The sequence below is a fragment of the Apteryx rowi genome, unplaced genomic scaffold (assembly GCF_003343035.1).
Source record: "Apteryx rowi isolate R43461 unplaced genomic scaffold, aptRow1 scaffold_363, whole genome shotgun sequence".
In the NCBI taxonomy this organism is placed as follows: Eukaryota; Metazoa; Chordata; class Aves; order Apterygiformes; family Apterygidae; genus Apteryx; species Apteryx rowi.
In genome coordinates, this window is record NW_020450119.1 from 488864 (window position 1) to 514218 (window position 25355).

Below are 25355 nucleotides of genomic sequence, written 5' to 3' on the forward strand. Positions count from 1 at the left end.
CTGATGGGCAGGCACATCCTGCAGGTTTCCTCTTCCAAGACCCCACCACACAAGGTGAAGGTAATGTAGCATAGAGAAAATTCCCGCCCTGATGGAGGGGAAAAAGATGCTAAACCAATCAAGTCTTTCCTGTCTCTGAACTCTAGCTTATAAACAAAGTTGCCCCCACTTTGCAGAGGCTGGGATGGTTGCACAGCTTGGGGAAAATGGGAGGAAAGAGGGGAGAGCATAAGTGAGGCAACCAGGGAGAAGACCCATGCACCAGCCAGTACTGCAGGAATTAGCCAAACTTCAATTAGACATGATCCTTACAACAGCTAAGCACCCAAACCCCCATGAATTTTTAGGTAGTTTTGGCTGTCATCCCTCTGACACCCATGCTCCCCACAGTGTGAGGTGGCCCCATCCCCTGTGCCAGCCCCCCAAAGGGACGTCAGCCCCGCTCACCTTCCGGCTGTGATCGCTCTCTGGACCCCTGTCGCTCTCTGATCTCCTCTTCTCTGCCGTTCTCCTCTCCTCCGCCTGCAAGAGCATAACCACAGGAATTATTTCAAGGATTAAGCGAGGACTCTTGACTGGGGAGTCAGTGCCCATCCCATGGCCCATCAGGAGGTGCAAGAGCTGCCCAGAAAAGGTCAGCAAGAGTGGAGAGATTGGTTCCCAGTGTCCTGAGTCAAATTGATATGGAAAAAAAGAGGCCAGAAAGCAAGGGATGTAAGGAGAAAAGCCAGAAAAAGGAGTGTATTCCCACAGGTCCCTCCACCTCCACAAGCCAGAGGCAGAGCGCTGACATATAATGGTCTCCTTGGTTTCAAAGGCAGATGTAATTTTAGACACCTTTGTAGATTTGGGCCGAAGGCCCAGCTTACGATTCAGCTATACAGCAGCTGGGAGCTGCCTAAGATGTAGCTAACCCATCCCCGCTAAAGGCGGGAGGAATTTTTGTCCCTATAAAACACCACGCTGTTCCATCCCCACTTCCACCGGCCTTAGTTGTGCTGCAACCACATCGGCAGCATCTGCTCTAGTGTTGATATTCCCCTGCCTGGCAGAAGGTGAAAATTAGCCTCTCTCTGTCTTAATGAGCTACAGATACTAAATAGGAGGCATATGACAGCTCAAGCAGTTCTCTGCCCCTATGTGGGACTGATCATACTGGCACAGATGCAGCCCTGGCCGAGGCTGGGCTGGGGTCATGGTAGGTCTTAGCAAAACACATTCTGCAGCCCATCAAGATCTTCTAAGACAGGCTTTCTGCCTCAGTTAGTAATATCACGGGGGATGCCACAGGGAGGGTTGCTCCCCATTGCAACGCCAGAATAAGACTGCTGTCGAGCCCCTCTGTCTGCCCCCTGCTCAGGGCAGAGGGGTTGGCGCTTAGCGTCCGTCTCAGCGAGCAGCTCCCGCTCCCATCCGGACGCTGCCATAGCATGTGATGTCGCGGCATGGCAGCTCCCTGTTCTGTAACCGTACATGGGAGTCCTGGGGCCGCCTCGTGCAAACAACGGGACGGGGGTGGGAGCGCATGCGGGGCTGAGCTTATCGAGCCCCTGCTTGCACAGCCAGGCAAAACAGAAGCACAAAGAGGAAACGTGCAGCGCAAAACTGCCAGCTCAGCCGTTTGAGAAAGCGTGAGTGCTGGGAGGTCCAACCTGAGCTGGAAACAGGACTTTTATTCCAGCTATTTGCCAGCCCTCAATTTAGGATGCTGGAGATTTGGGATACCAGCAGCAGCCCCCATGTCCCAGGGCACCTGGGCCACCCTGCAGCCTGTTCCCGCGTTCCCCTCGGAGGCATGCAGGGGCGAGCTGTGGTCTGGACGAACTCTCCTTAGAGCAGCGGGCAGGCGTTTTTGGGGCGATGCACATACGCTAAATCTGAAGCCCATGGGAATCATAATCGTATGGCTCGGGGACACTGTGCTCAGCATGCGGCAACCTTGCTGGTCTTGCTGGTGTAGGAGCAGTACAGGCAGACGCTCGTGTAAGCATATGCTGGGACATTGCCTGGGGAAGATATTAGCTACATTGTCCCAGGATTTCTCAGCACAGATTTGGGAAAAAATTCAAAGAAGAGTCTGCACCCAGAGAAGCCATTCCAGGTTTTGCAATGGGCTGGGACATGGTGAAAGACAGTAGAGGGTATTCATTTAACAAGGTTGCTGTGAATACTTATATAATCAAAAATACTCCAGGCTCAAAGTCAACTCCTTTGTAAAGCTCAATTTGAAGAGTCTAGAAGCTGGGGATCCAACTGGGCTCTGCAGCCCCAAACTGAGACCTCATGTTTACAGTGAGATTAAAACAGCAGAAACTTGGCTTATTTGGGGAGCAAGGTGCAGATGGATGTTCAGCTTTTGGAGCAGCTCTAAGAGCAACTGGCTGTTTTAGGAAGAGYGCAAAGGAGCCAGCTACCGCAGAAGAGCTGGAGCCGCTCTGTTCCTGCAGGAAAGCCTTGTGTGGGAGGAGAAGAGGAGCACTGACAGCCTAGGAAATGCCAGAGACAGCTCCAAACTGCTGGGGAAACCGAGGCAGGGAGCTGCGAGCCTGCGCTTCGATGCACACCGCGTGTCCCCAGGACACCATGCCACTCTCCATCCTTTTACAACCCCGCAGGCAAAGCCAGGCTGCCTTTCTCCTTAGCCTGTTTCTATTCCGGGGGACATGTTGAAAATGGAGAGAATCAAAAAGAAAAAAAAGAAATCTGTTTCTCTTCACCAGGGAAGCGGGTTTGAGCTATGCAGTTAAGAAAACATGGTTAGCTTTGTTTTCACGCTGGCTCAGGAGCAGATTTTCGCATTTGCTCCGCGCTGCCCCGGATTTGCTGTTAGCGTGTTACGACACACCCAGACCACAGGGAGGCAAAACATGTTTTTCTCCTCCTTCCTCCTCTCCACCCCCAGAATTATGAAATATGACAATGGCATTATCATCTCGCACTTTAGCTGTTCCTGCACACCAGGGGAAGGGATTGGAGGAGGGAGCAAAAGCCCGAAGGAGACTGGGACGAGTCCATTTGTTAATCCCGAGGTTTTTGCAAGGTTTTCTCAATTTCTCGGCCACAGAACGGGCTTGGGCCGGAGCCTGCTGTTAACTAGGATGCAGCCCCAGGATCTCAGCTGCTCTCTGACACTGGGTTGGCCCAAGCTCCCGATGCACATACGCCCGGCTCACGTTAACGTGTAAGGGTGACGGTGCTGATGCCGTGTTAAGCACTGGTTTGGACCAACACACCTCCAAGCCAAACGTTTAGACAGGCTTCGAGGTCTCTGGGCTATGTCACTGTGTTCTTATTTTAAAAATAAGGGCCAATAGATGTGCTTAATTAATCTTCTGGTACCCACCTCTCTGAGCACATGTGGGTACCAACATCAGCCCTCCTTCTGCAGCAGGAGCTTTTCCAAAGAGCTTGGAGCTGGTTTTCCAGTGCTCAGCAATCCCACTGGGCAGGATTTTTTTAAAACTCACTCGGTACAGGAGACGATATTTTTTTCCCAAGTCTTTTGAAAAATCTGCCTACTAATTGGGATGCCTGAAGTGAGCTGAAGGCTTTTCAGACACCCGTTGCCTATCTCCCTTCCCATCTGCAGCGTAAAAGCAAAGCATTTCTCCTGCCGCAAGGACTCCGGTTTCCCTTCCCTGCGAGTGTGGGGGGCCGAGTCATCTGCATACGGCCCGGGAAAGCAGCTTTTGTGCCTCTCGACTGCAAACAGTCATTTTTGATAAGTCATCCTGGGAAACTCTGTTAATAAAACGACAACTTAAAAGCCCCGAAGCAATATCAACTGCCCATTTAAAAGACGATTTGCAACCAGCTAATTAACCATTGTGCTCCGCTGGCCCTGGGCTGCCAGCTCACAGCACTCATGTATTAATGACCCTGAAATGCTGCCAGAGCATGGAGTGGCTTTTTAGGAGAATGGGTGCTTGGCATTGGGCATTATCCCTGGCTCTGCTTGCATAGAAAGCCCTGGTGCAGGCAGATTTAGGGTGAGCCAGGCAGAGATGGGATGAAAGGATCCAGATGTGGCATTTCCAGGCCAGCTATGCACTGCTGGGGGCGGGGTGGGGGTGGGGGGTCAGGTAGTTGCACCAGTAGAGCAATGTGCTCAGGCTCATTTCTTCTGTGAAGAGAGAGAGAGGATAAATGGTCCCCCCAGACCCTTGCATTAACGTGATTATCTCCTGTTCGCATCCCCATGCAGCGCTGTTCCCTGACGTATGGCTCTGCCCCCTGGGATGCAAATTCCCGACATCCCTAAAACAAGGAGGAACAGCTTGGTCTTTGGTTAAGGAGACTATAAGGCAAAGAAGATTTATGGGAGAGGTTCACCTCATCTAACTCTAGATAGTCCATGTGGTTGCTGTTGCCTCCTGAAGTGGGGGAATCCAGCAGGTTGGGGAAAGATCCAGATAGCCACATGGGACAGCAAAATGTTTGCAGGGAACATAAATCTCCTCCTAATGTACAGCCTGTGCTGCCAGCCTTGAGATTGGAGAGCAGCATCCCACAGCAGCTGGAGGCCAGAAAACAGCAATGTGTCTCGCCATCTCCCAGCTGGGTACCAGAGCCCCGGAGCCAGCTACAGCCCTTTCTGGGCATCGAAACAAAGGCTGAGTAGTGCCTCCCTCTGTCATGAGAAATCATCTTTCAATGCATGGAAAAGCAGAGTTCAAGACRCCTGGGTAACATAAGGTACTGAGGCTGTTTTGCAAAAGAAAAATGTGAAAATAGCTTTTTGTCTTGCATTTCCTCTTTGGCAGCCTCCCCCACCGCTGCAGACTGCGAGCTGTGATGTGGTCTGGGGCTGACAGTGTGGTGTTAGCCAGAAGCACCACGGGTAGCAAGAATGGGAGTCTTTTTTTCTCCTTCTTCTTCTTTTCATTGAATTTTTTCTTGAATAAAAATAGGGGAAAATGTGGAATAATGAGGATGCTCTTCATATGCTTTCACAGAGTAAATTTGGCAAGCGTGGGGAAGAGGAACTGGATTTGACAGCAGCCAGGGTGATGGATGTGATCCTCTCCCAGGCACCACAGGCATCCGTGGGAGGGACAGCACAAATAATCCAGAATGAGCAGGGAACCAGCTGGGGCATGGTGGGGGGGGGATGGCAAAGGATTGACTGCATCCGGGTGATGGGAGAGCTCGAAAACTAATCCTTGTTGGACTGAATTGGGGTCTCAGCTCAGGTCCTAACAAACGGCTACTTGGATGACAACGTTGATGCCCCACCAAGCTCTCACAGTAGCTGATCTATCTGGGAATAAAAGTGAAGTTTCTCTTCTGGATTAAGAACTAATTACAGGATAGAAAACAAAAGGTGGAAAGAAAAGGCTGGCTTCCACAGTAGAAGGTTACCGGAGGAGTGCCACTGGAAAATGGGCTGCTCAACATGTTCATAAATGGGCTTGAAGAGGAGCAGACAAGAGAGATGACAGTTTGCTGATGATATACTAAATCATCCAGGGCAAACAACATAATTTGCCAGGAAAGAGCTGCAAAAGATCTCTTGACATTGAATGCCTGCATCGTAAAATTTTAGATGAAATTCAATATCAATAATACAAAAGAGTTCGCATGGGGGAAAAATGACCCTTCTTATTAAGTACACGTGGTGATGAGGTCTGAACGATGATTACCACTCAGGAATGAAATCTTGGTGTTATTGTGACAGGTTCTCTGAAAATGTTAGTTCAGTTCTTTACAAAACAAGAAAAGCAAAATTGTTAGAAGAATAGAGAACAAGCCAGAAGCACCATTATATCACTGAATATGTCCATAATGAGCCCACATCTTGAGTACCCTGTACAGTTCCGGTCCTCTTGTATTAAAAGGATATTGGAAAAGTAAAAAAGGTACAGCAAGGGCAAGGAGAATGATCAAAAATACAGTCACTTGCGTGCCAGACATGACTAACTAGAGCACAACTCGCAAGCCTGCAGAAGAGATGGCTGAAGGGAGATGTGAGACGGGTCGACGAAATCATATGCTTTGGGAAAGTGAAGAGGGGATGGTCTCTTCACTGCTTCCCATGATGCAGAAGCAGAAAGGGAGTTATCTGGTAACAAGTTTGAAGAAGAAGAAGGGAAGTGTGTTTCCAAACAACATGCAACTTAACAGTGTGGCTCCCACCAGAGGATTTTGTGGGGGATAAAGTTTAGAAGGAGTCAAAAAAAATGCTCTCCTCCATCCTACGCGGCAGCGCGGCCCCCAGAGACCCCTCGCCGCAGTGCTGGGGGGCTTGGCATTGCTCACACACTTGTCACTACAGCTAGGAAGGCAGAAGCACACTATAACCCTGTCTAACTGGGGAGGAACYGGAGCCCTGAAACACAAAGACGCAGGGCTGCCAGGGTTTGTGGGTGCTGCAATCCTGCGCTGGCAGGATTTGGGTACTCAGGGAGCACACAGAGCCCTCCAGCTCCCTGAGCGGCACCCAAAACACAGCATCATCCCATCTGACTACACCAGCATTTTCCTCTGAATTTTCTGGCAAGCCACTTGCCTGCCCTAGGCCTCTGTTTCCAAAACAGTTTAGTGTATTCAACATCCCTGTAACACACTCGGAGGTCTGCAGGCCAAAATTATTTAATAAAGGTTTTATATATTTTTGTATTTCTAACTCTGATCTACTCTCTGCACTGCAGAGTCTCCCAGTGCCTCTTGGAGACACGCATGGCTCTGAGGCAGAGTAGGTGAGACAGACTTGTTGGAGTTCTATTTCTCAAGCCTGACCACTACGAGGAAATGGAAGCACTTGTTTAAAATGATAAATCTTAACTCAGCTTAGAAACAGCTGAAGTGACAGGCTGGGCCAGACCAAATCTCCCTGCACTCAACCAGCCCAAGCTGGCATGACGTGTGACATGCCAACGTGACCTGTCACTTTAAGCCCCATCTGCTTCTGTCACTGATCCTGGGAAAAGCTTGACCAAGTGCTGATGGAAGAAACTAGCCTTGGCCTTCTGGCTTGGAGAGGTGACTGTGAAACCCTTCCATTTAACCCTTTCACAGCCACATCCCTTGAATCACATGGGAGCTGCTTGCATGCTGGTTTCTGGGCTGGCCATTACTTTTTAGCATGATCTTGGTACTGCCCTGTCTGTTGTAGCTGCCTGTTGTCTGAAGTTATACAGTTAAAATTGTATGAAGAAGGTATGTTCATTATCTGGGGCTGGAACAGGGCCCGATCAGCACAGGGAAATCACTGGGAAAAGGGAAATCTCCTGAGCTCAGCTGGAATCTGAGATATATCTAGCTAGTAACAAGTACTGGAAACTAGAGTTTCAAAAATACGGCTTTATATCTCTTGCTAAATTGTAAGAGGAATCCAAATAACAGCAACGAATATTCCCACAAAAAAAGGCATATTAAGGCAGCTCTGTGGGCTCCTCCATCTCCTGGCCCTGTGAGGCATGCTCAGCGGCAAACTCTGTGCTTGCTCCCTGCCTCCAGTGTGGGCCAGGAGAGCGTGTGGTCCTGAAAGTAGCCTGCAAAGCACCCTGCAAAACTCTTATTCTGCTCTCTGTGACCTTCTGAGAGGCTGGGAGAGGTATGCTTCAAGGCTCAATAAGAGAAAGCAGAGGCTTGTTTTTTGTGACAGCAAGAAGTGTGATGCTGCCATCAAATGGATCTCACCCGCAACTTTACTCCAAGACCACTGGTGAGCCAGGCTCTCAGTCCAGCCAGAAGGCCAGCTGACCAAGCAACATTAATCTTTCTTTTCAGTCTTAAATAATGCTGAGGGTATGCACTGCTCCTTTGTAGAGTTGTTCAATAGTTAGACTTGTATCAAACTTCTGTGGCTCTCCTGGGCACCTGATAGAGATTCTTCTCTTGCTCAGCCAAGCCTTGATGGCACCAAGCAACTGTGCAATCCCTCTCCCAGCAGATGTCAGCACCCGCAAGCCATCGTGCAGCACCCCTGGGCCTCCCTCACAGCCTGGCATTGCCAGCAGAATGTCTGAACTTCAGTCCTACCCCTTGCCAACTGTGTGACTGGATTTGGATTAAGGGAAAACGAAACAAAAAAAAAAATCAAAGACTTAAAATGAACTTTGGTATCTAAGGAGGAGCAGCACTGAGTTGTTTACATTCCTGGGGATTATCAGGATTAGTTCTAGCCTGTGGCTCGAGGGACGAGGAAAGGAGAGATGACAGAGCTACATAARCACTTTGCACTGCCATACTGAGGTAACTAGGTTTGTTAGGGATGAACCCATAAATGAATGAGCTTAAATGAATGGCAGCTCAGTGGGACCTGAAAGTAGCAGCAACAAGACCCAAGATGTCAAGCTGTGCTGAATCATCAAAATCTAATCTGCCAGGCATTAGGGACATCACACCCTCTTCACCAATCTACAGCTCCAAGCATCTTCAACGGTTCATGTAAAAATGTGTGAGCAGACATGGCTTTAAGCTAGTGCAGCTGTAGGCCTGCTCCCATATATACTCTGTGTCTAGGCACCTTGAGGGCAGTATGAGCATGGAGTTACCAAACACCATATATAATACAGAAATGTGAAATCTCAGCCTCTAATTCCATGTTCCATGCTAAAAGTATATCAGATATTACCTTTTCCAGGACTGTACATACATTTTTAAAACAAGGCTCAGGATCTGAGGCCAAAATATAGGCAATCCTCCTGCTGCTGTCTCCTTGCACAGTCCCAGCTTTGATGGCCTCCAAGCTAAGTGTTTGAACAAGCCCAGCAAGAGCAGCGGTGGAGAGGGTCGCCCTGCACATCACGGGGTTACATTTGGCAGTGCTGGCTAAACTATCAGGAATAGCTACAGCCTAAGCATGGTGAGGTCACCCCCCCCTTCCCACAATTGTGTCTAGATGTACCTGTGATGCCTCAACTGAACCAGGTGACAGCTGCTGTGTGAACCTCTGGGGGATAGGTATTTCACTAGTGGCTTGATTGGCTGCCTGAAATGAGGTTTATGGCATTCAAAGAAGTGCTTGGGAGGCATGAGAAAGGAGCTCATGGGCTTTCAGAGCATACTTAAACTCTGGTGAGGAGGAGAAGCCGAAGACTAACGTGGGCAGCTAGCAGATGCTTGGCTGCCGTCCCAGAGAGGGTGCCACACAGGTCTCCCGGCRTTCCTGGGTGTGTTTGGCAGCTTCAGTAAGTGTTGTTTTCCTTTGCAGTCTTTCCTGACCCTGTTTGCTGCAGGCATTCTTACTTATCTGTGCAAACTCTCAAATAGGAAAATATCACATGCCTCTGCGTGTGTAAAGAGGAAGGTATTTGCACTGAAGTATTTGAAATATGTTTCAAAGATCAACAAGGTTCAGCCAACTCATTCAGCAGGTTATGGCCAGGCACTGCGGGAGCTGGGTTTAGAAGCAGACTTTGCTTTGCTCTGTTAACTTGTAAGTTGTGCAGTGTGTCTTGAGGACAGGGCTCCTGGCCCACAATCGACTGTATGGCCCAAAGAGAAGGTGGTAGGAGACATCTGTGAGATTCGTGCCACATATCCCACAACACCAGTGCCAGTTCACCAATCTCACCACAATAGCATCTGATACTTCTTAGGGGCACAGTACGTTTAAGAGGCTGCTAGCTATAGCTAGGATCACAGCAAAGGGAAAGGGGATTGTAGCCTTTTCTCTTTCAGAGTGATGGAAGCCAGAGTTTTAGGATGACAGGTCCCACGCTATTAATAAATATTCTCTTCCAATGCCCTGTTGTTGTGCTAGCTCCTAATCTGTCCCCATGGCCCTTCCCATGCCAGCAAAACTAGTACATGCTGCTGGCACTTTGCAATTCAGCCATTTGCAGTGCACTTACTTTTTCCTTGTTATCCATGGTGATGGCGATCTGCATCCGTCTCCCCCGGCGGAAAGCCACCAAGTGATTCGTCTCTTCTTCGCTCAGCTCTGGCACCCTGCCTGGACCAGTGAAGCACTCAGTGCGTTTCTCACTGACTATCCGCTTGCCCTGGAAAGGACAGGATGAGCTTAACGACAGCTCTGCTAGCCCTATGCAATGCCCTCCCTAGGACAGTGGCCAGCAAATTGCAAAGGATTTTGGACCAGCAGAACAAAAATATTGGCCAGATAGTCAGGCTTCTGGGCTGGTAAAGCTGCCACCCTAGATAGTTTAAGGTTAATACAAAGTTACATAAACAAATTTAACTGAGTGCATACTAGTAGGTAGTGGGGGATTTCCCCTGTTCAGATGCTTTGCAGCATGAGAACTGATAGACATTTTTCTTTTGTGTAAGTAAGTGAGCTACCTTGCATTTGTGCCTTTTGACACAAATATGACAGTGTGCTCTCACCAACCAATGTGTCCCAATAAAAGGTAAGGCTACATTGGAGCATAAATCTAGTGGGTCAAAGAGAAGGGAAAGGCCTTGCACACAAACCATTTTCCACCCTGCAGTGTATTAACACTTGATAATTTACAGTCTTCATAATCATTGTGCGTCATATTTCTGGAATGATTTATTCAGCAGTAGAACAGTTTAGAAAGCTGATATATAAACTCCTTGAACAAGGGCAGTTTACCACTGTCAGATATTATTTCCAGCTGTCTGTACCAGTTCATGTCTTTACTGCATCCATTTACATCTGGTTCTTATTTTGCTAATTACTTTGTAGCTGGCTGAGCTCCTGCCAGTGCCCTCAGCCGTCAGTTCCACAAAATGAGTACATCTTTTGTACAAAAATACTTACTTTTTCTCATTTAAAAGTATCATCTTTCAGCTCTATCATGAGCCTTTTTGTTCTTGCCTTACAGGGAAATGAGAGACTTCATAAGTCATCTCGGTCTTTACTCTGATCTTTTTCTTTTCTCTTCATCTGTATGACTCCTCAGCTCATCTTTATCAGGGATGAGCAAATCTCAGAAGTTTCCCTTTCTAGAGGATTGTACACTTTCTTCTGTTTTTCTCCCTGGACTTCCACACGTATCAGAGTTTTGATTGCAAAGGAGCTCAAAATCTCAAAGTAAGCTTCAGTGAAAATAGGGAACTCTTCATAGCTACGAATTTGGTTTCAAAAACAAACACCCCACACTGAACTCAGATTTGTGTGGAAGTCTTGCAAGCATCAGTGAATTTGCCATGACATATGATATCAAGATGTCTTCCATCAGCCTCATCTTCATTTGGCTCTGCCAGAAGTGCAGATGTTAGCACGGAGGGAGCCTTAGCATAGACAGCCTCCGTCAGCAAGACTTTTTTTTATTGCTCATCCAGTTATCRAGCTTCCTAACACATGATAAATGTTTTAGGAGGTAGTGGAGTATTTCCAGCACCAGACCTACAGTCTCTTGTTTATTCTGGTTTCACATCTGTATAATTTCGCTGTCTCAGCAGAGGTTGTTCTTGAGTTACTGCAATGCATGCAAGAGGAGCAGTGGGTCCCTGCACTGCCATTGGTTCTGGCATCCAGAGCTGTGTGGACATGGTGGGAATTTTTTTATAAATTCCCTCGGGTATGTAGAGCTCTGGTTTCAGGTTCCAGCTGTAGCTTCTAATAAGTTTTGTTGCCCTTAGTAGGACCTTTGCTATTTCTGCTGTTCTTGAAATAAGTGAAGCCACATGTTGCATTCAAAGTAAGGATTTGCTGCCAACCTGATTAATGCCATTCTAGTACTTTCTGTGTTTTTCTTTCTGTTTGTGTCAATGCAGCCTCCTACTTTGACTGCTGCCGTGGACTGAGCAGACAGCTTCTGTGAGCCATTCCCAGAGACATCAAGATCCTTTTACTGAGAGAGTAAAAGCTGATAGTCAAGAGAATAAGAAATCACCTTAATAAGAAGTAAACCTGACTTCTACTACAGCCAGATATTTAGCTTCACTTTTATCTGCAGACAGGATATATGTCCTGGAGAAGTTCCCATACCAATAAACTCTGTGAGCTGTTTTAAAGGTCTTAGTCTACCTATCTATCTTGAGAAGGACATAATTTTATTAGAGCTGGGGCATAGCCAAAAAGTTTTAAGTTAGTTCTGAATCTAAACTGCTCTGAAATTGTAGCTATCAAATTCAGCCTTTACCTTCCATACATTAATAGGGCATACTATACTGTCTTTAACTATACATCTCACTGTGGTCACAAAATCAAAAGTGGTTGCATTACTGCAGCTTAATAAGTCACTGCCTGATTACTAAATTAAAGTAAGAACTGGTTGAAGATGTGAAGGTTGATGGCAGCCTTGGCTGCAGTGACCAGGAGCCAGTGGATTTTAGGATCCTGAGAGCAGTGAGGAAGACAAACAGCAGACTAGGGACTGCTGCTCAGGAGAGCATATTTTGGCTTGTTCAGGGAGCTAGCAGACAGAATCCCACAGAAAACCTTCTTGAAAGGCAAAGGAGCTCAGGGACCTCATTGATCTTTGTGGATACCCCCTCCAAGCACAAGAACAGTTCTTATTGCTATGCAAGAAAATGAGCAGGCATGGAAGGAGGCCAGCTTGGCCAAGCAGGGAGCTCCTGGCTGAACTCAAATGCAAAAAGGGATTGTATGGGTGGTGGAAACGGACAGGCTACCAAGGAAGAACATAGAAGCATCACCTGGGTATGCAGGGATGGAGTTAGGAAAGCCAGAGCTCAGCTGGAGTTGAAACTGGTGAGAGGTGTGAAGACCAGCAAGAAGGACTTTTATAGGTACGTCAGCAGCAAAAGGCAAACCAGGAAAGATGTTGGCCTGCTGCTGAATGAGGTGGGCAACCTAGTGACAAAGGGCATGGAAAAGATTGAGGTACTCTATGCTTTCTTTGCCTTGGCCTTTTATTGGAAAGGTCTGCTTTCTACCTTCCAAGTCCCTGACCTAGAGGCAGAGTCTGGGTAATGCTTCACTCTCTCACAATATGGAAAGATTGAGTTAGGGACCATTTAAATGAAGTAAGGAGATGGGACTAGCCAGGCTGCATCCAAGGCTGCTGAGGATGCTGGCCAACATTGCTTTGAGGCCACTCCCTATCTACTGCCTAACATCTTCATCACTGACCAGGGTGATAGGACAGATTACGCCTTCATCAAGTTCACTGGTGACACCAAGCTGAGTGGAGTGGCTGGAGGGGTGGTCCTGCCATTCAGAGGGACCTTGACAAGGCAGAGGAAGTTCAACAAAAACAAATACTAAGTCCTGCACCTGGGGCAAAAGAGCCCCATGCATCAGTATGGGCAGAGGACCGACTCACTTGGAAGCAGCTCTGCAGAAAAGTATTTTGGGAGTCTGATAGTCAACAATTTCAACATGTGTAAGCACTGCATCTTAGAAGAGATGAAGGCTAATCACTCACTTGGCTGCATTAGCATGAGGGTAGCTGGCAGGTTGATGAAAGTTAATTTTTCCCCCTCTCTTTGGGCTGTATTTGAAATATTGTGTTCAGTTCCCCTCCACCCCAATACGAGAAAGGTATTGACAAATTGGGAGGAGTCTAGTGGAGGGCCACCAAGACAGTCAGGCGGCTGGAACACAGGATGCATGAGGAGAGGTTGCATTTGTTAAATCTGGCAAAGAGAAGGCTAAGAGAGGACCTAATTGCAGCCTTTCTCCATCTAAAGGGGGGTTATGAAGAAGACAGAGCTTGATTCTTCTCAGAGGTGCACTGCAAAAGGCCAAGAGGTAATGGACACAAGTTGCCACAAGGGAGAGTATGACACAATGAGGGTAGTCAAACACTTAAAAACAGGTGCTGAGAAAAGCTGTGAAATCTCCATCACTGGAGATTTTTCAGAACTTGACTCAACACTGCCCTTTGAATTCAGTCCTGCTTTGAGCTGAGGGGTTGGACTAGACAACCTCCAGAGGTCCCATCCCACCTCAATTATTTTATGATTCTATAACTGTGCCCAAGCTCTTAGCCTGCCTCTACTTTGGAGTAAAACCCACTAGCTTAGACCACCATGTCATCATTATGTACTTTACTAGATTAGGAGAGTGTACTTAGATCTTGGCTTCTAACTGGCACYTGCTTCTGAATTACTAAGCCATACCATGTCCAAAGGTAATACATTTCCCTAGTCAGAACTACTGGCCAATCTGAATACAAGATGTTGTAAAATTAAAAAATATTTAAAAATCCGGTTTATTTTCTACCATTCGTGTATTTTATTTCTAAATTTCACCAGAATTGGAGACTGGAATTAGAATGGCCAGCATGGGATTCCTGTTTGCAGTCAAAGAAACCAATGTGGTTTTTCTTTATGCCAGTGCAAATCAATTAATGGACGTGGGCAGGAGAAAAATTAACCTTTTGAATAGACTATCGTGGTCTCATATTTCAGACCACGGCACTGGGCTGGATATTTCTAAGATGCAAATCTCTCCTGCGTCCCCTTTGGGTTCAGTGGGCAATGTCTGTGGCCACAAGGCAATTCTCTGGTCTCATTTGCGTTGCCAGTTATGGCGAGGGAATCCAGCAGCTCTTCATCATGCAAACAGTCCCCACAAAGGATAATATTCTCCCACCATCAGAGCAAAGCTCTTGGGAACCACAGGGATGACTCTCTCAAGTTCGACCCTCTGTACAGGGCTGGTCCTGCATGACTGTAATATATTTTGGGAAGAGCTGAGAACTGCTGACATCCTCTGAAGGCAGCTGGACATGTTAAGCCTTGCAGAGTAGGCTCTTAACTACTTACTGTCCTGTGTCCCTGCTCTGTTTCTTGAATGATTCAGAGGCTGAAAATACAGGCTGACTCTATTTGGGAACCACTAAATCACCGGAGCCTGGTAGTTACTTTGGTGCTGAAGCTGTGCCTCACCTTTGTTCTTCAATGGTTATTATTCCCAGGAAACGTCTTTGCTCCGGGGTAGTCCTGAATTTCCTGGGATATTCAAGGTAATGCAGTTTGGCTCCTTTAAACCCTGGGCAGGCACGCATAATAATCCTAGGCTGTACTGACGACGTTAATTAATGAACTGCAGAGTTGGGCTGCCCTGCCCTAAACAAAGCACCAATATAAGGTGGTTGGCATCTTTGCCAATCTTTTTTATTATTAAGAAAGTAAATCCAGTGATGGCTTAGCAGGGTAATAGCAAGCCATTAATCCATAACTTCTACACCAAATATTAATTCTAGCTTAAGTCAATAGCTGCTCCCTAGAGCTCTTCACCAGCCTGTGTTTAGGCAGTGACTTTTAGACAAATAACGTCACCACAAATGACTCTTGCCAGGGAGGCCCAGTGCTGGGAGCATATATTTGGAAGATGGCTTCATTGCTTACTATCTGAGAAAGTCCTTCCCAAGGAAAAACATAGGCTCTGAGTGCAAGTGCCAGCAAAGCTGCTCCCTGCAGAAAGTCAAAGATGCCTGAAAACCAGGGTGGAGGACTTCATATACAACTGCCATGAAGAGGATTAAAGCCCCAAAGTGCATTACTGGATTTACAGGGCGGCAGCACATATCTAGGGCCATTAGATGTTAAAAGCCCCAGTAGGAAGCCTGAGCTTATTGGCAAAGCAATTAAACCCTGCAGTTTATTGGGCAGATGGCAGGGAAGACTGAAAGACTGATCCAGGAAATACCTATTTAGTAGAGTTGTGATAACTAGGCAGATACAGGATGGGGAGACCACCAGATTTCCTAGGAAATACCCTCTCCCGCTCCCTCTCCATATTGCTTTTGGCTAAGATGAGTCACCTGAAGGCACGTTCTGCTTAATCTGCCGACACAGATCTTCTTTTGCTCCTATAATATTTTAAGAATATCATCAATTTCCTAGCTCACTCATCCCACTTTGGGAAAGCCTGGCCTGTGGTGGGCTGGCTCCAAAAGCGAGGGATGTCAGGTGGGAAGATCCCCCATGCAGAGCCAAGGGCAGAGAGCCTGGCTCAAATGGCAGGCAGCACCTCGCAGAGCCCCCTCTTCCCCTCCACCCGGCCTTGCCTTGCCTTCACCTCATGAGATTGGAGGCCCCCAACACTAGCTACCTCGCCGCAGTCAGACAAAACCACGTTGCTTCCTGTGCAGCAGCTCAGTCAGAAGCTGTAAATTGAGCCTTGCCTGGCTTATTTCTGAGGCATGGCCCAGGTTGCAGATGAAGTGTGAAAAATGCCCATCTGAGAAGGAGTGTCAAACTGAAAAAAAAACCCAAAACGCAGGGAACAGAAGTAAAACCCTGAACATGTGGCCAGCTTAGGCAACTGTCCAGCTGCTTTTCCTCTGGGGCTTCTCCCTTTACAGTGTTTTGCGATAGTTAGATTTGAATGCACATGGTTTTCTGCCCAGCCCAGCTACTCTGCTGCTTGAACCTAGCAACGGCCGTAAGAGGTACGGTGCTATGACATGTGAAATAGGCCTCTTTAGTCATCCCAGTGTCACTGAGCAAGTCTCTCCAGGGACTCCTTGCTCACTAGGAGGCTGAAGCAAATTATCCACCCTCTCTTTTGTCTTCAGCAGCCCAGGGGATGCTTTAACAGGGCAGTAGCAGCCAATAAGCTTGTACAAACACAGTTTTGCCCCAAATCCTACTGTCTTTTTCCTTCTCACTCATTAGAATCACATGCTCTCCCTGCTCATCCATTTAAAGTACTATATTTACAATGTGATGTAGCTGCTAGGGCTTGGTGCTAATGCAAGTCCCCACATAGGACTTGAATTCTCAGCTATAGATTAGGGAAAGGGCTCCAGGGTACCCAGCCTGCCTGTGAGAGTCACTTGGGCTGCAAACGTAATTGCTTCAAGTATAAGTCCACCATGCAGAGCTATGCGGCCATGAGAAGCTTGTGAGGGGAACTGCAAAGATTTCCTTGATAAATGAAATGAGGATGGGTAGGTTTCTAGCTAGGTACTTGCTATTCTAAGAAAAGTGGTGGTTTTTTTCTTTCATATCAGGAGGTGGCTTGACGGTGCTGGAATGTGATTTCTTTTGACGGGGGGTGTTTGCGCTACTGGTAGTATAGCTGGAATGAAGGAAATGAGAAGCCTCAGTCCCTTTCTCTTGAAAAATAATTCTGAAAGGTGCTTTATTTCCTAAATGATTCACTTGCTTCAAGGTAACATTTAATGGCTGTATAATGGTGCAGTGATTGTGGCCTATTTCTTCGCAGGAAAAAAAAAAGGGTAACTAGGTCAGGGAGAAACAGGCGTGAAAGGGTATTTGAGGTACAAAATCAGAAAAGTATTTCCAGGCTGCCTCAGAGTGAGCAATGGCTCTCTGCCTTTCGCTCACAGCCAAGGTTTTCAGCACTCCTACCCCAAAGCACCAGGGGAGCGGTAAAGGTGGGGTTTCACTTCATCAGCCTGGGAAATGTCTTTGGCTTGGACCTACATCCAGAAAAAGCTGCTCTGATTTTGTGGGCCAAGTGTGTTGCTGCGCCAGAGCTAATAGGGGTCCCGGGGGAGCTTGATTTGCTGCCACCATTTCCAGCTTTCTGTCTCCTTCGCATTGGCACCGTCAGCCCAAGGGGGCTGTGCTCCCCTCCGTGTTGCACCTCCAGTTGTCTAACTGGTGTCTTACTAGCGTTAATCAATAAACAGCTACTATTGCCTCACGCATTCAGATTAAATGGCAAAATAACTCCTAACATGTAGGCACTGCCATTAGGACTCTTTGCTCCTTACAGCTAGATGCACAGACTCCATGAGGGTTAAGGGTAGTTCCCTGGTAGGGATGTTCTGGGATTTAAGACATGAAGAAGTAGCTTTTTCAATTACTTCTGCCATTTCTTACCTTTTTTTTTTTAATTAAGCCTGAATATAATGGGTCTGCTCTGGCATTTGCTGCCCAACCCATTGTCCACTGCAGCAGATATCCATGCCACTCAAGTCTTTATTTTGTCCTTTGGACTTTCTGGAATAGAGCAATTCTGGTGCCTCACCAGGGAGAAATRACGCTGTTTTTACAAGCCAACCATAACTGCCTCTCTGGGAATAGCTGGGGAATAATGCAGCTAAATCTGCCTGAGCTCCTACTTATTTCCTTCCCCTTCCCAGGCTCAGAGATGTAGTTTTATAAACCCACTGGTGGTCTGAGGGCACAATGAGGTGACTGATCTTACAGAAAGGGAACTGGCTCCACGTGGCTGGATGGAGCCGCTGGGAGGTGTAGCAAGGCCCAGGGGCTGATTCYTATGAATGAGATGTAGAAAGGAAAATGCAACCCGAGGTGGAGCCTGGGGATACACTGAAGGATCACGAAACCAGAGAGAAACAGAGCGGGAAGGGGACGATTCCTTAGCAGATACTCACCTTGGCTTTGTTGTCCATGGTAACAGCCAGCTGCATCCTCTTGCCCATCCTGAATGTGAACATATGGTCTGCTTCCTCTTCCTCCTCTTCCTCACTGCCAACGTCAAACCCAGGGCTTGTAGGACAGGGGCTCCCCCATTTCTCRCTCACCACCCTTTTGTCCTGGAAAACGAAGCCCTCGCGTTAGCAAATACGGGCCCCTTGGCTCGTTTCCCTTCCCCAAACACCCCTGAGCGTGAGCAGGGGAGGGCAGCTAGGGAAAGGGCAGGCCTGGCCTTGAGGAAGCTTTCTGCGCATGACGCGGTGCCCTGATGTTCCTGCAGAACAAGGGGCCCTTTGTCTGCTCAGCAGTGAAACCCACAGTTACAGTGGGTCTGGAAAATCCTTTGCACTTACAAATCTGACATTTCAGGCTAAAATGTCAGGGTCTGGGGAAACAAATGTCAGCATCATCTCTTTTTGCAGCACTCTGAGTTAACATGGGGAAGCCTAAATCCTGGTGGAGATTGCCTGGGAAGCCAAGGAGATGGCTCCTGAGGGTCGTGCTCACCATCGAGAGGGCTGGGCTATCTTGTCCATAGTGTTCAGTCTGGGTAATTGCATCTTTCAGGTCCTGTACGAGAGAAAAATGTGTGCAACAATGCACCTCTGGAGAAAAGCAAGGGCCAGTGCATGGCTGAGGAGTGGGCAATGCGCTAGCTTGGGTCTAACAGCCAGTAGTGCCGACTCTGCGTGGAAGAAAGGGGAGCTGGTCCAGCCAGCGCTGCGCTCACTCCGGCCTGGGGCTTCACCCAGGAGTTAAAGCAGGACTGGTTCTGGCGATTTAGCAGGCCCCACGCTGTCAGGAGGGGTGGACGGGGTGTGAATCCCCTCCTCTCTGATCCTGCTGTGCATGAACGGGGAGGCTGGTCAGACACAGATCTGATTAATTCCCTTCTTCCGTGCAGTTAGGAAGGGATCCTCAGTCGGCCGGGACTTGCAGCATTTGTCCCAGTTGTGGGAATCCCCAAAGAGACCAAGGGCTACTTGCTCTGCTCATTCACAGAGCCTAAGGAGACCATGACTTTGCCTGGCCTACAGGCCCACCAAAGGCATTCTTGATGCCTCCAACGGCAAAGATATACCTGATGCATTCTGCCTACCTATTTGCAGTGACGTTTGCACCTGGGGCCCATCCAGGGCCACGTGGGCCTGTTCACACATTCATTTACCTGCCTGTTCATACTGTGTGCTTGGGCATGGCTGGAAATTTGTTTGTGTGGATCAGCTAACATCAGTTTGGGCACACATCTCTGCAGAGCTTTTACATCCTTCTGGGAGGGTTTGGGAGCTATGTCCAATGCAGGAAGGGGCTTTGCTGTGGGAGCTATCTCCACCAGAGATGCCGTTTTGAACTTGCTGGAGTAGAACTCAAGTGAGAGGTGACTGGTGGTGAAGGGGAGGCAGCACTTACGTTGTGAGCCTTGGTGATGGTAATAGTGAGCCCATCTTGCTTGGGTCTTCTGGAGGTCACAGCCATTCCTTCCTGCTCAGCTCGTTTTTTGTCCTCCTCTATTTCCTGAAACAGAAATGTCCTTACCATCAGATCCTAGGAGCAAAGGGCTGAAGGGACTGGGTTTAAATTCAGCCGTCTCGGGAAGAGGCAGCCCTTGAACTCTTCAGGCACCCAGGTATGGACACACACGCGCACCAGAGCCAACAGTAGAAGCCACCAAAACACAAACCAGTGGACTTTGGAGCTCACCAGTGCTCACCAGTACTTGGCTATCTACAGACATTGTCCACGTTCCTGCTTAGGATTTGTCCTGGAGAATGCATGGAGCCATCTCCATGTCTGAAAGACGGCACAATGACTTATGTTCTGTCACTATGCCCCGGAAGAGGTTGTGTTTCCAGGCAGCTGTGACCTGCCTCACTCATCCCTCCATCACAGGCATCTTAGCACATCTCCTGTTGACTCGGGGTGCTGTTGTCTCAGCATACGCAATGGGAAGTAAGCAAAGAGTATGGGGGTCCTTTCCTGAGAGGCAGGGAGTATGATGGATTTAAGGTTTGGGAAAGATTCGGATGGGGCATGTGGAGAGGCTGGGAGACACACCAGGCCTGCAGAAAGGGATGGCCATGCATGAAAGCTACGGTCCCTGTTGCTGGTACAGGGCTGGGGCACCATCACTGGCTAAGGAAAGGTGGCTGGGACTTGCATATCTACTAGGCAGCTTCTTCTAGAAGCCAAGCGGTGGTGGCGGGTGGTTAGCATTTGATATGAGGGTAGGAGTTCCTCTCCCCTGACTGCCTGTGGTGTTCAATCCTTCCCATAGCTTTCCATCAGGCACCAATTTTTTTGCAGCCACCAGAAAAGGTAAGGTTCAACATGGCTGTTTAGGTATCATAGGAAATGTCTTCTGAGCAAGACCCAGCACAGAGGGCCCCTCAGTCTTTCAGCTCTGGATCCAAAGCACAAAGTGTGCTCTGGGTTTTCAGCGTGGCTCTTTGCTGAACTCCAGACTGCCTGCCCAGCGGGCAAACATCAGACAGCCCCCAAAGCCAAGTGGTCTCGGGCACGTATAGGAGAATATCGCAGACAGGTCAAGGGGGACCTTCTGCCAGGATTACCTTCCGGTTGTCCTACTGAGCACTCTGTGCTGCCTTGTGCAGACACTCATGAAGAAGGGCAGATGAGCCCCCAGAGAGCTCCAGGTTACCATAATGTTTCCCAAACTAGCCCATACAAGCCAGGCCAGCATCTCCTGCAGGCCTTTAGGTAGACTTGCTTGGCTAAAGCAGATTAATCCAGGCCCACAAAAAAAAAAGTGTAGCTGGGGTGCTTCTTTCTAACTCAGAGGGCAAGGCTGAAGTAAGCGAGGGGCTGCTAAAGCCCTGACTTGCCTTTGTTGTTCTTTTTCCCTGGAATCCCTTTTGGATCCCTCTGTGCTCCACAGAAACACTGGGATGAGCCAGGGAAGAGCCTCAGCCCATGCTGTTGCCCTGGGAAGGGTGAGTGTCCCTCACGGGCAAGATCGGGCCGGCAGATGTCTTGGGGATGTAACCTCCTACTGTGAGGACCTGCATCTGTGAGAATAAGCATGAGGCCCCAGAAAGCAGAGATGGGGAAGAAGCCAGGGGAGATGGGAAATAGGAGGTGAAGAGGTGGGAAAGCCCTACATGGGGGGTGGAGAAATGGTGTGATACATACAGGGGAAGATGGTCGAGCGAGAGGAAACGCTGCAGCAGGAAGGCAAGCGTCAGTACGCCCGGTTTCCAGCATGACTCAGCAGCTGTAGACAAGGATAGAGCTCTGCCCACCTACTCCAAACATTTTCCCACGTGATAATGTTATCTAGCGAAGGCACTCCTACACCACTGACCAGTTTCTTCACACTGTGAGCTGTGAGGACTCCAAAACAGGGCCGAGGAAGACGAGAACCAGGCAGGCTTACCTGATACCTTCGTATGAGCGCTTCATTCTTTTTCCGCAAAGCCAGGATTTTCTTATCAAGTTCAACATCTTTCTGCTCTTTCTTCCTTAGTACAGCATCGTCCACAGCGGCATCCTGGGAATGGAAGGAGGAAAGCTTTTCTCAGTCATGGTCTACCACCAACAAGACACAAGCCTGCTCCTTCTGCTCAGACCAGCTGGGTAGGGGGGAAAAGTGAAGAGTCTTTCCCTACGATTTCTCCCCCTGGACCTCCATAAAAAGGATGCTGACTCTTGTAAGTTGAATTCTTCCTCACAGAACTGACCTGTTTTTACAGTTTTTGTTCAGCACTGAGGTAATTTCAGYGAAAAAATGGCGGTCAACTCTGTTGGCCATCAGTAGGCTCCAGAATTAACATACTTTTTAGCCGCAAGAAGTAGGTGACACCCCTCCCTACTGTTGCTTCAGGTGTTCTCAGGCATATGCAGCGCCCTCCATTTATATTCAGAGAACACCTTGGTAACCACAGAGGATAATGAACCTGATTTTTTTAAAATTCTAGTGACAGCTGCGTCTAGAGAAAATGAATGCTGATGGGTATCAACTCACTGTAGCACGTTGACTTGTATTGTCTAGACTCTGCTTGCTGTTTGCATGAAGAGCAAGGTGGCCAGGCTGAGATCTCCTAGGTGCTACAGGTTTATTTTTAAATAGTGTTTTTGTGCTCCTTATCAGCATGGCATCTGCATGCTGCAGAGATCTCATATTCCCCCTTCTCTGCTCCCGCTGAGATCTGGGTAAGACAAAGCAAGGCTGGGGAGGGGAGGAAAGACAACACGAGGTCCATGGGCATGCGCTGCATGCCTGGATATCTATTTTGCTGCCACTGCAACTCTGAACCCCCCCCCCAGGCTGTCCCCAGCTTGCCTGCTTTGCCATTTGGTTCTGCGCAGAAAATCTGCCGTACAAGCATCGCACCCACACTAGGTTGCTATATGGGATGCTTATTGCCCACAGTGTAGGGAAGGTCTGGAGCAACCGAGGAGCAAATGTAACAAAACCATCACACATCTCGCTAGTGTTAGCTGTTGCTCCCATGGGCGACTCTCACGGTTGCGTGCCCGTGAAGCGCAAACAGCCAGCACGTGGCAGAGAGACGTGCTGGCAGTCCCAAAGGCTGGCAAAGAGGTCACCGCGCCACCGACGCCACCGCTGACCTGGAGGCACCCCGGGCGACACCCTCCTGGGGACTCGCACCGTTCCTGCAGAGCACAGGGGCCTGCCCAGATGTTGATCCCAAGAGCCCTCTTGGCCTCACGCTTGCCCAGGGCCTGCCATAGCCACCCAGGCCACCATCAGACCCTGCTCCAGGCACCTCAACCCAGAGCAAGGCCCCGTGCCCCCCTAAAGCATCTCCCCCGCCACTGCATACTGTGTCACATTCAAGTGGGGTTTTGCAGGGGATGCTTTTGCTTTTTTTAAGTGCCGACAAACACAGTCCTCCTCAAGCTGAGCAAACGTACTGTGAGAAAGCCGAGGCTTGAAGGCAAAGGGAGTAAAACCACACAGGAGCCCGATGCTGCAGCCCAGGGAAGGGAAAGCCTTTGATCCTGGTCCATGTTCCCAGCTGTTTGTTCACTTYATCCAGTGACTTACAGGGGCTCCTGAAGACATAGGGGTCTATAGCATGCCCATACGACAAACTCAGGTGCTGTGAACCTGACCCTTGATGTCTCGTGTCTCATGCAGTGGAGCTGTTAATTTTTTCCTGGGGTGGGAAGTGCACAGAAATATCCTGCCCATTTGAAAGAGCAGGATTTTAAATAAACTCCAAGATTTACCGCTTTGTAGGCACTGATAATACCGGAAGGTTTTCAGCTAGCTGGGAGGTAGACGCCAAGTAAGAACATAGGTGCATTTGATCCGCTGGCTCTTTGGTAGGAGCCAGGCTGCGGTTTTGTTCTGTATTTACGGAGCACCTAGCGCAACAGGCCAGCATCAGCAGCCTGGGCTCCTGGGTGCCTAGAGCAACGCAAAAAAAAAATACTAGGGGAATTCAGCCAGGGATTAGCAGCACCGCTCTTCCAAAAGTGCAGGTGGCTCCCGGGAACCAGGCCTGCAAATCATGTGTTGGGTGCATGGCCTAGCCTTCAAGGGATGAGATCCAGCTGCTGAATCACCGCGTCGCCCTGCAATGCTAGGTATTCCTCGCAATGGCCTCGCATGAAAAACAGAGCTAACCACATTTCAGCTCTGATCGGGCCCATCTCTGGCCCCCTGTGGACCTTTGCTCAGAGAATGGGGCTGTGGACAGAGGGAGAAGTCTGCCTATATCATGTTCTTTGGAGAAAGGGGAAAAGGTGGAAAATGTGACGCCATTGAGGTGAAAGAGGTGGACGCTATCAGAAAGCAGAGACGGGAAAGGCAGCAGAACCGGTTTGCTAAAACAGACCTCGCATCCTGCATAAGCGCATCTTCATTCACGTCACGACCGGCCACCAGTCAACGGAGGGATATTTTATCAGTCCTGCTGTAACAACCCTTGCCGAGGGCCCTGCTGCAGGGCTAGAGGAATACCTTCGCATTCAGGTGGAAGGATACGGACATTTAAAGCACCTCCCCAAATTCTCCTGCTGGACAATGAGATTTTGTTCAGGTCTGCGGGAGAATGAAACCTGCTTTTCCCTTGCCATCCACCAGCCGGGTGCACAGCAGGTGCCTAGCTTGTCTCTGTGGGTGGATACGCTTCCAGGGCCGGTTCGCAAGGCCGATCAAAGCCGGATTCAGCATTTACCTGACGAGACGCTGTTCCGCGAGCGCTAAATTGGCAGGTTCGGCCAGGTGGGAGCCGAGCCGAGCGCCGGGGTGCGGGCTGCTTGAGGGTGGGATCAAAGGGGTGCGTGCCCTCAAACACACCCCTCTCATCCTCGCCTCCCTTTGAACGGGGACCGACAGAGCCGCCTGCCCGAGAAGAACTTAAAAAATCCCTGCGCTGACTGCACTTGCGCTCTTTGCAAACAGGAAAGACGGAAAAGACCCGCCGGGTCATCCTCCCTCTCCGTGCGAGACCCGCACGTTTGTCAGCATTTTGTCTACAGTCGCGGCAGCGCTAGTGGCGGCAGGGTGGGGTGAGGGGGGGTCTTACCATTCCCGGCTGGAAACAACTCACTGGAAGGAAAGTTTTGCTGGTACTCAGCGCTCCTCCTCCCCTGGATTAATGAAGCCATTAATGTGCATTCGCCGCGGCGCGCTCTGCTTCCCCGTGCGCCGGGGAGCTGCGGCGGGGGGGGGGGGGGTCTCCTCTGCCGCCCGTGCCGGGGCCGAGGCCGACGCTGGGGATGCAAAGCGGCTCCGCGGTGCCCTCCCCGGAATAAAGCTCTTCCGGGGAGCCGAGGCGCCCGTATGTCCCGGCGACGGGGGCAGGCGGGTTATAAATGGCTCTGGCGGCGCGGACGTGCGCTGGCTGTGAATCAGCGAGCGGCGGGGGAGCCCCCCGCGGCTGCCGGGCGCCGAGGCAGAGCCCCGGGGCCGCGGGGCGAGAGGCCTCCCCCCGGGGGGCAGCCGGAGGCCGCGGGGGGGAGGAACGGCGAGCGAGCCGCTTTCGCCGCTCGGTTAGACGGCAGCGTCTCGGCCTGTCGCGCCCCCCCCCCCGGCTCTGCGCTGGCCCAGGCGCGGGCTGCGCAGCCCAGGCGGGGGCCGGGAGGGCGTCTCTTTTCGGGAGCCCCTCCGTGGGCAGGGGTTTTCCGCATCCTTCCGCGACCATCCGCTTCTCCATCGA

General features: G+C 49.5%; 1 protein-coding gene and 1 long non-coding RNA gene across 6 annotated transcripts in view; one reads left to right on the plus strand and one right to left on the minus strand.

Annotated features, from left to right (window-relative positions):
- CCDC9B (coiled-coil domain containing 9B) overlaps nucleotides 1–21503 on the minus strand; it is a 47907-nt gene extending 26404 nt beyond the window's left edge. The window contains exons 1-6 of one of the 3 annotated variants that reach the window (XM_026073161.1): nucleotides 21355–21503; nucleotides 19615–19719; nucleotides 18712–18774; nucleotides 18162–18323; nucleotides 9801–9950; nucleotides 448–522 (exon numbers count right to left, since the gene is read on the minus strand). In XM_026073161.1, the coding sequence (XP_025928946.1) occupies nucleotides 448–522; nucleotides 9801–9950; nucleotides 18162–18323; nucleotides 18712–18774; nucleotides 19615–19719; nucleotides 21355–21426 (627 nt within the window). In that variant the 5' untranslated portion in view covers nucleotides 21427–21503. The remainder of the gene's footprint in view (nucleotides 1–447; nucleotides 523–9800; nucleotides 9951–18161; nucleotides 18324–18711; nucleotides 18775–19614; nucleotides 19720–21354) is intronic. The other 2 variants (XM_026073163.1, XM_026073162.1) reach the window with 2 other exon arrangements.
- LOC112969662 overlaps nucleotides 21504–25355 on the plus strand; it is a 7517-nt gene continuing 3665 nt past the window's right edge. Inside the window, exons 1-3 of one of the 3 annotated variants that reach the window (XR_003254771.1) lie at nucleotides 21504–21609; nucleotides 21689–21872; nucleotides 23674–24803. This is a non-coding gene — a long non-coding RNA (uncharacterized LOC112969662). Of the gene's footprint in view, nucleotides 21610–21688; nucleotides 21883–23673; nucleotides 24804–25355 lie in introns of those variants that run through there. The other 2 variants (XR_003254770.1, XR_003254769.1) reach the window with 2 other exon arrangements.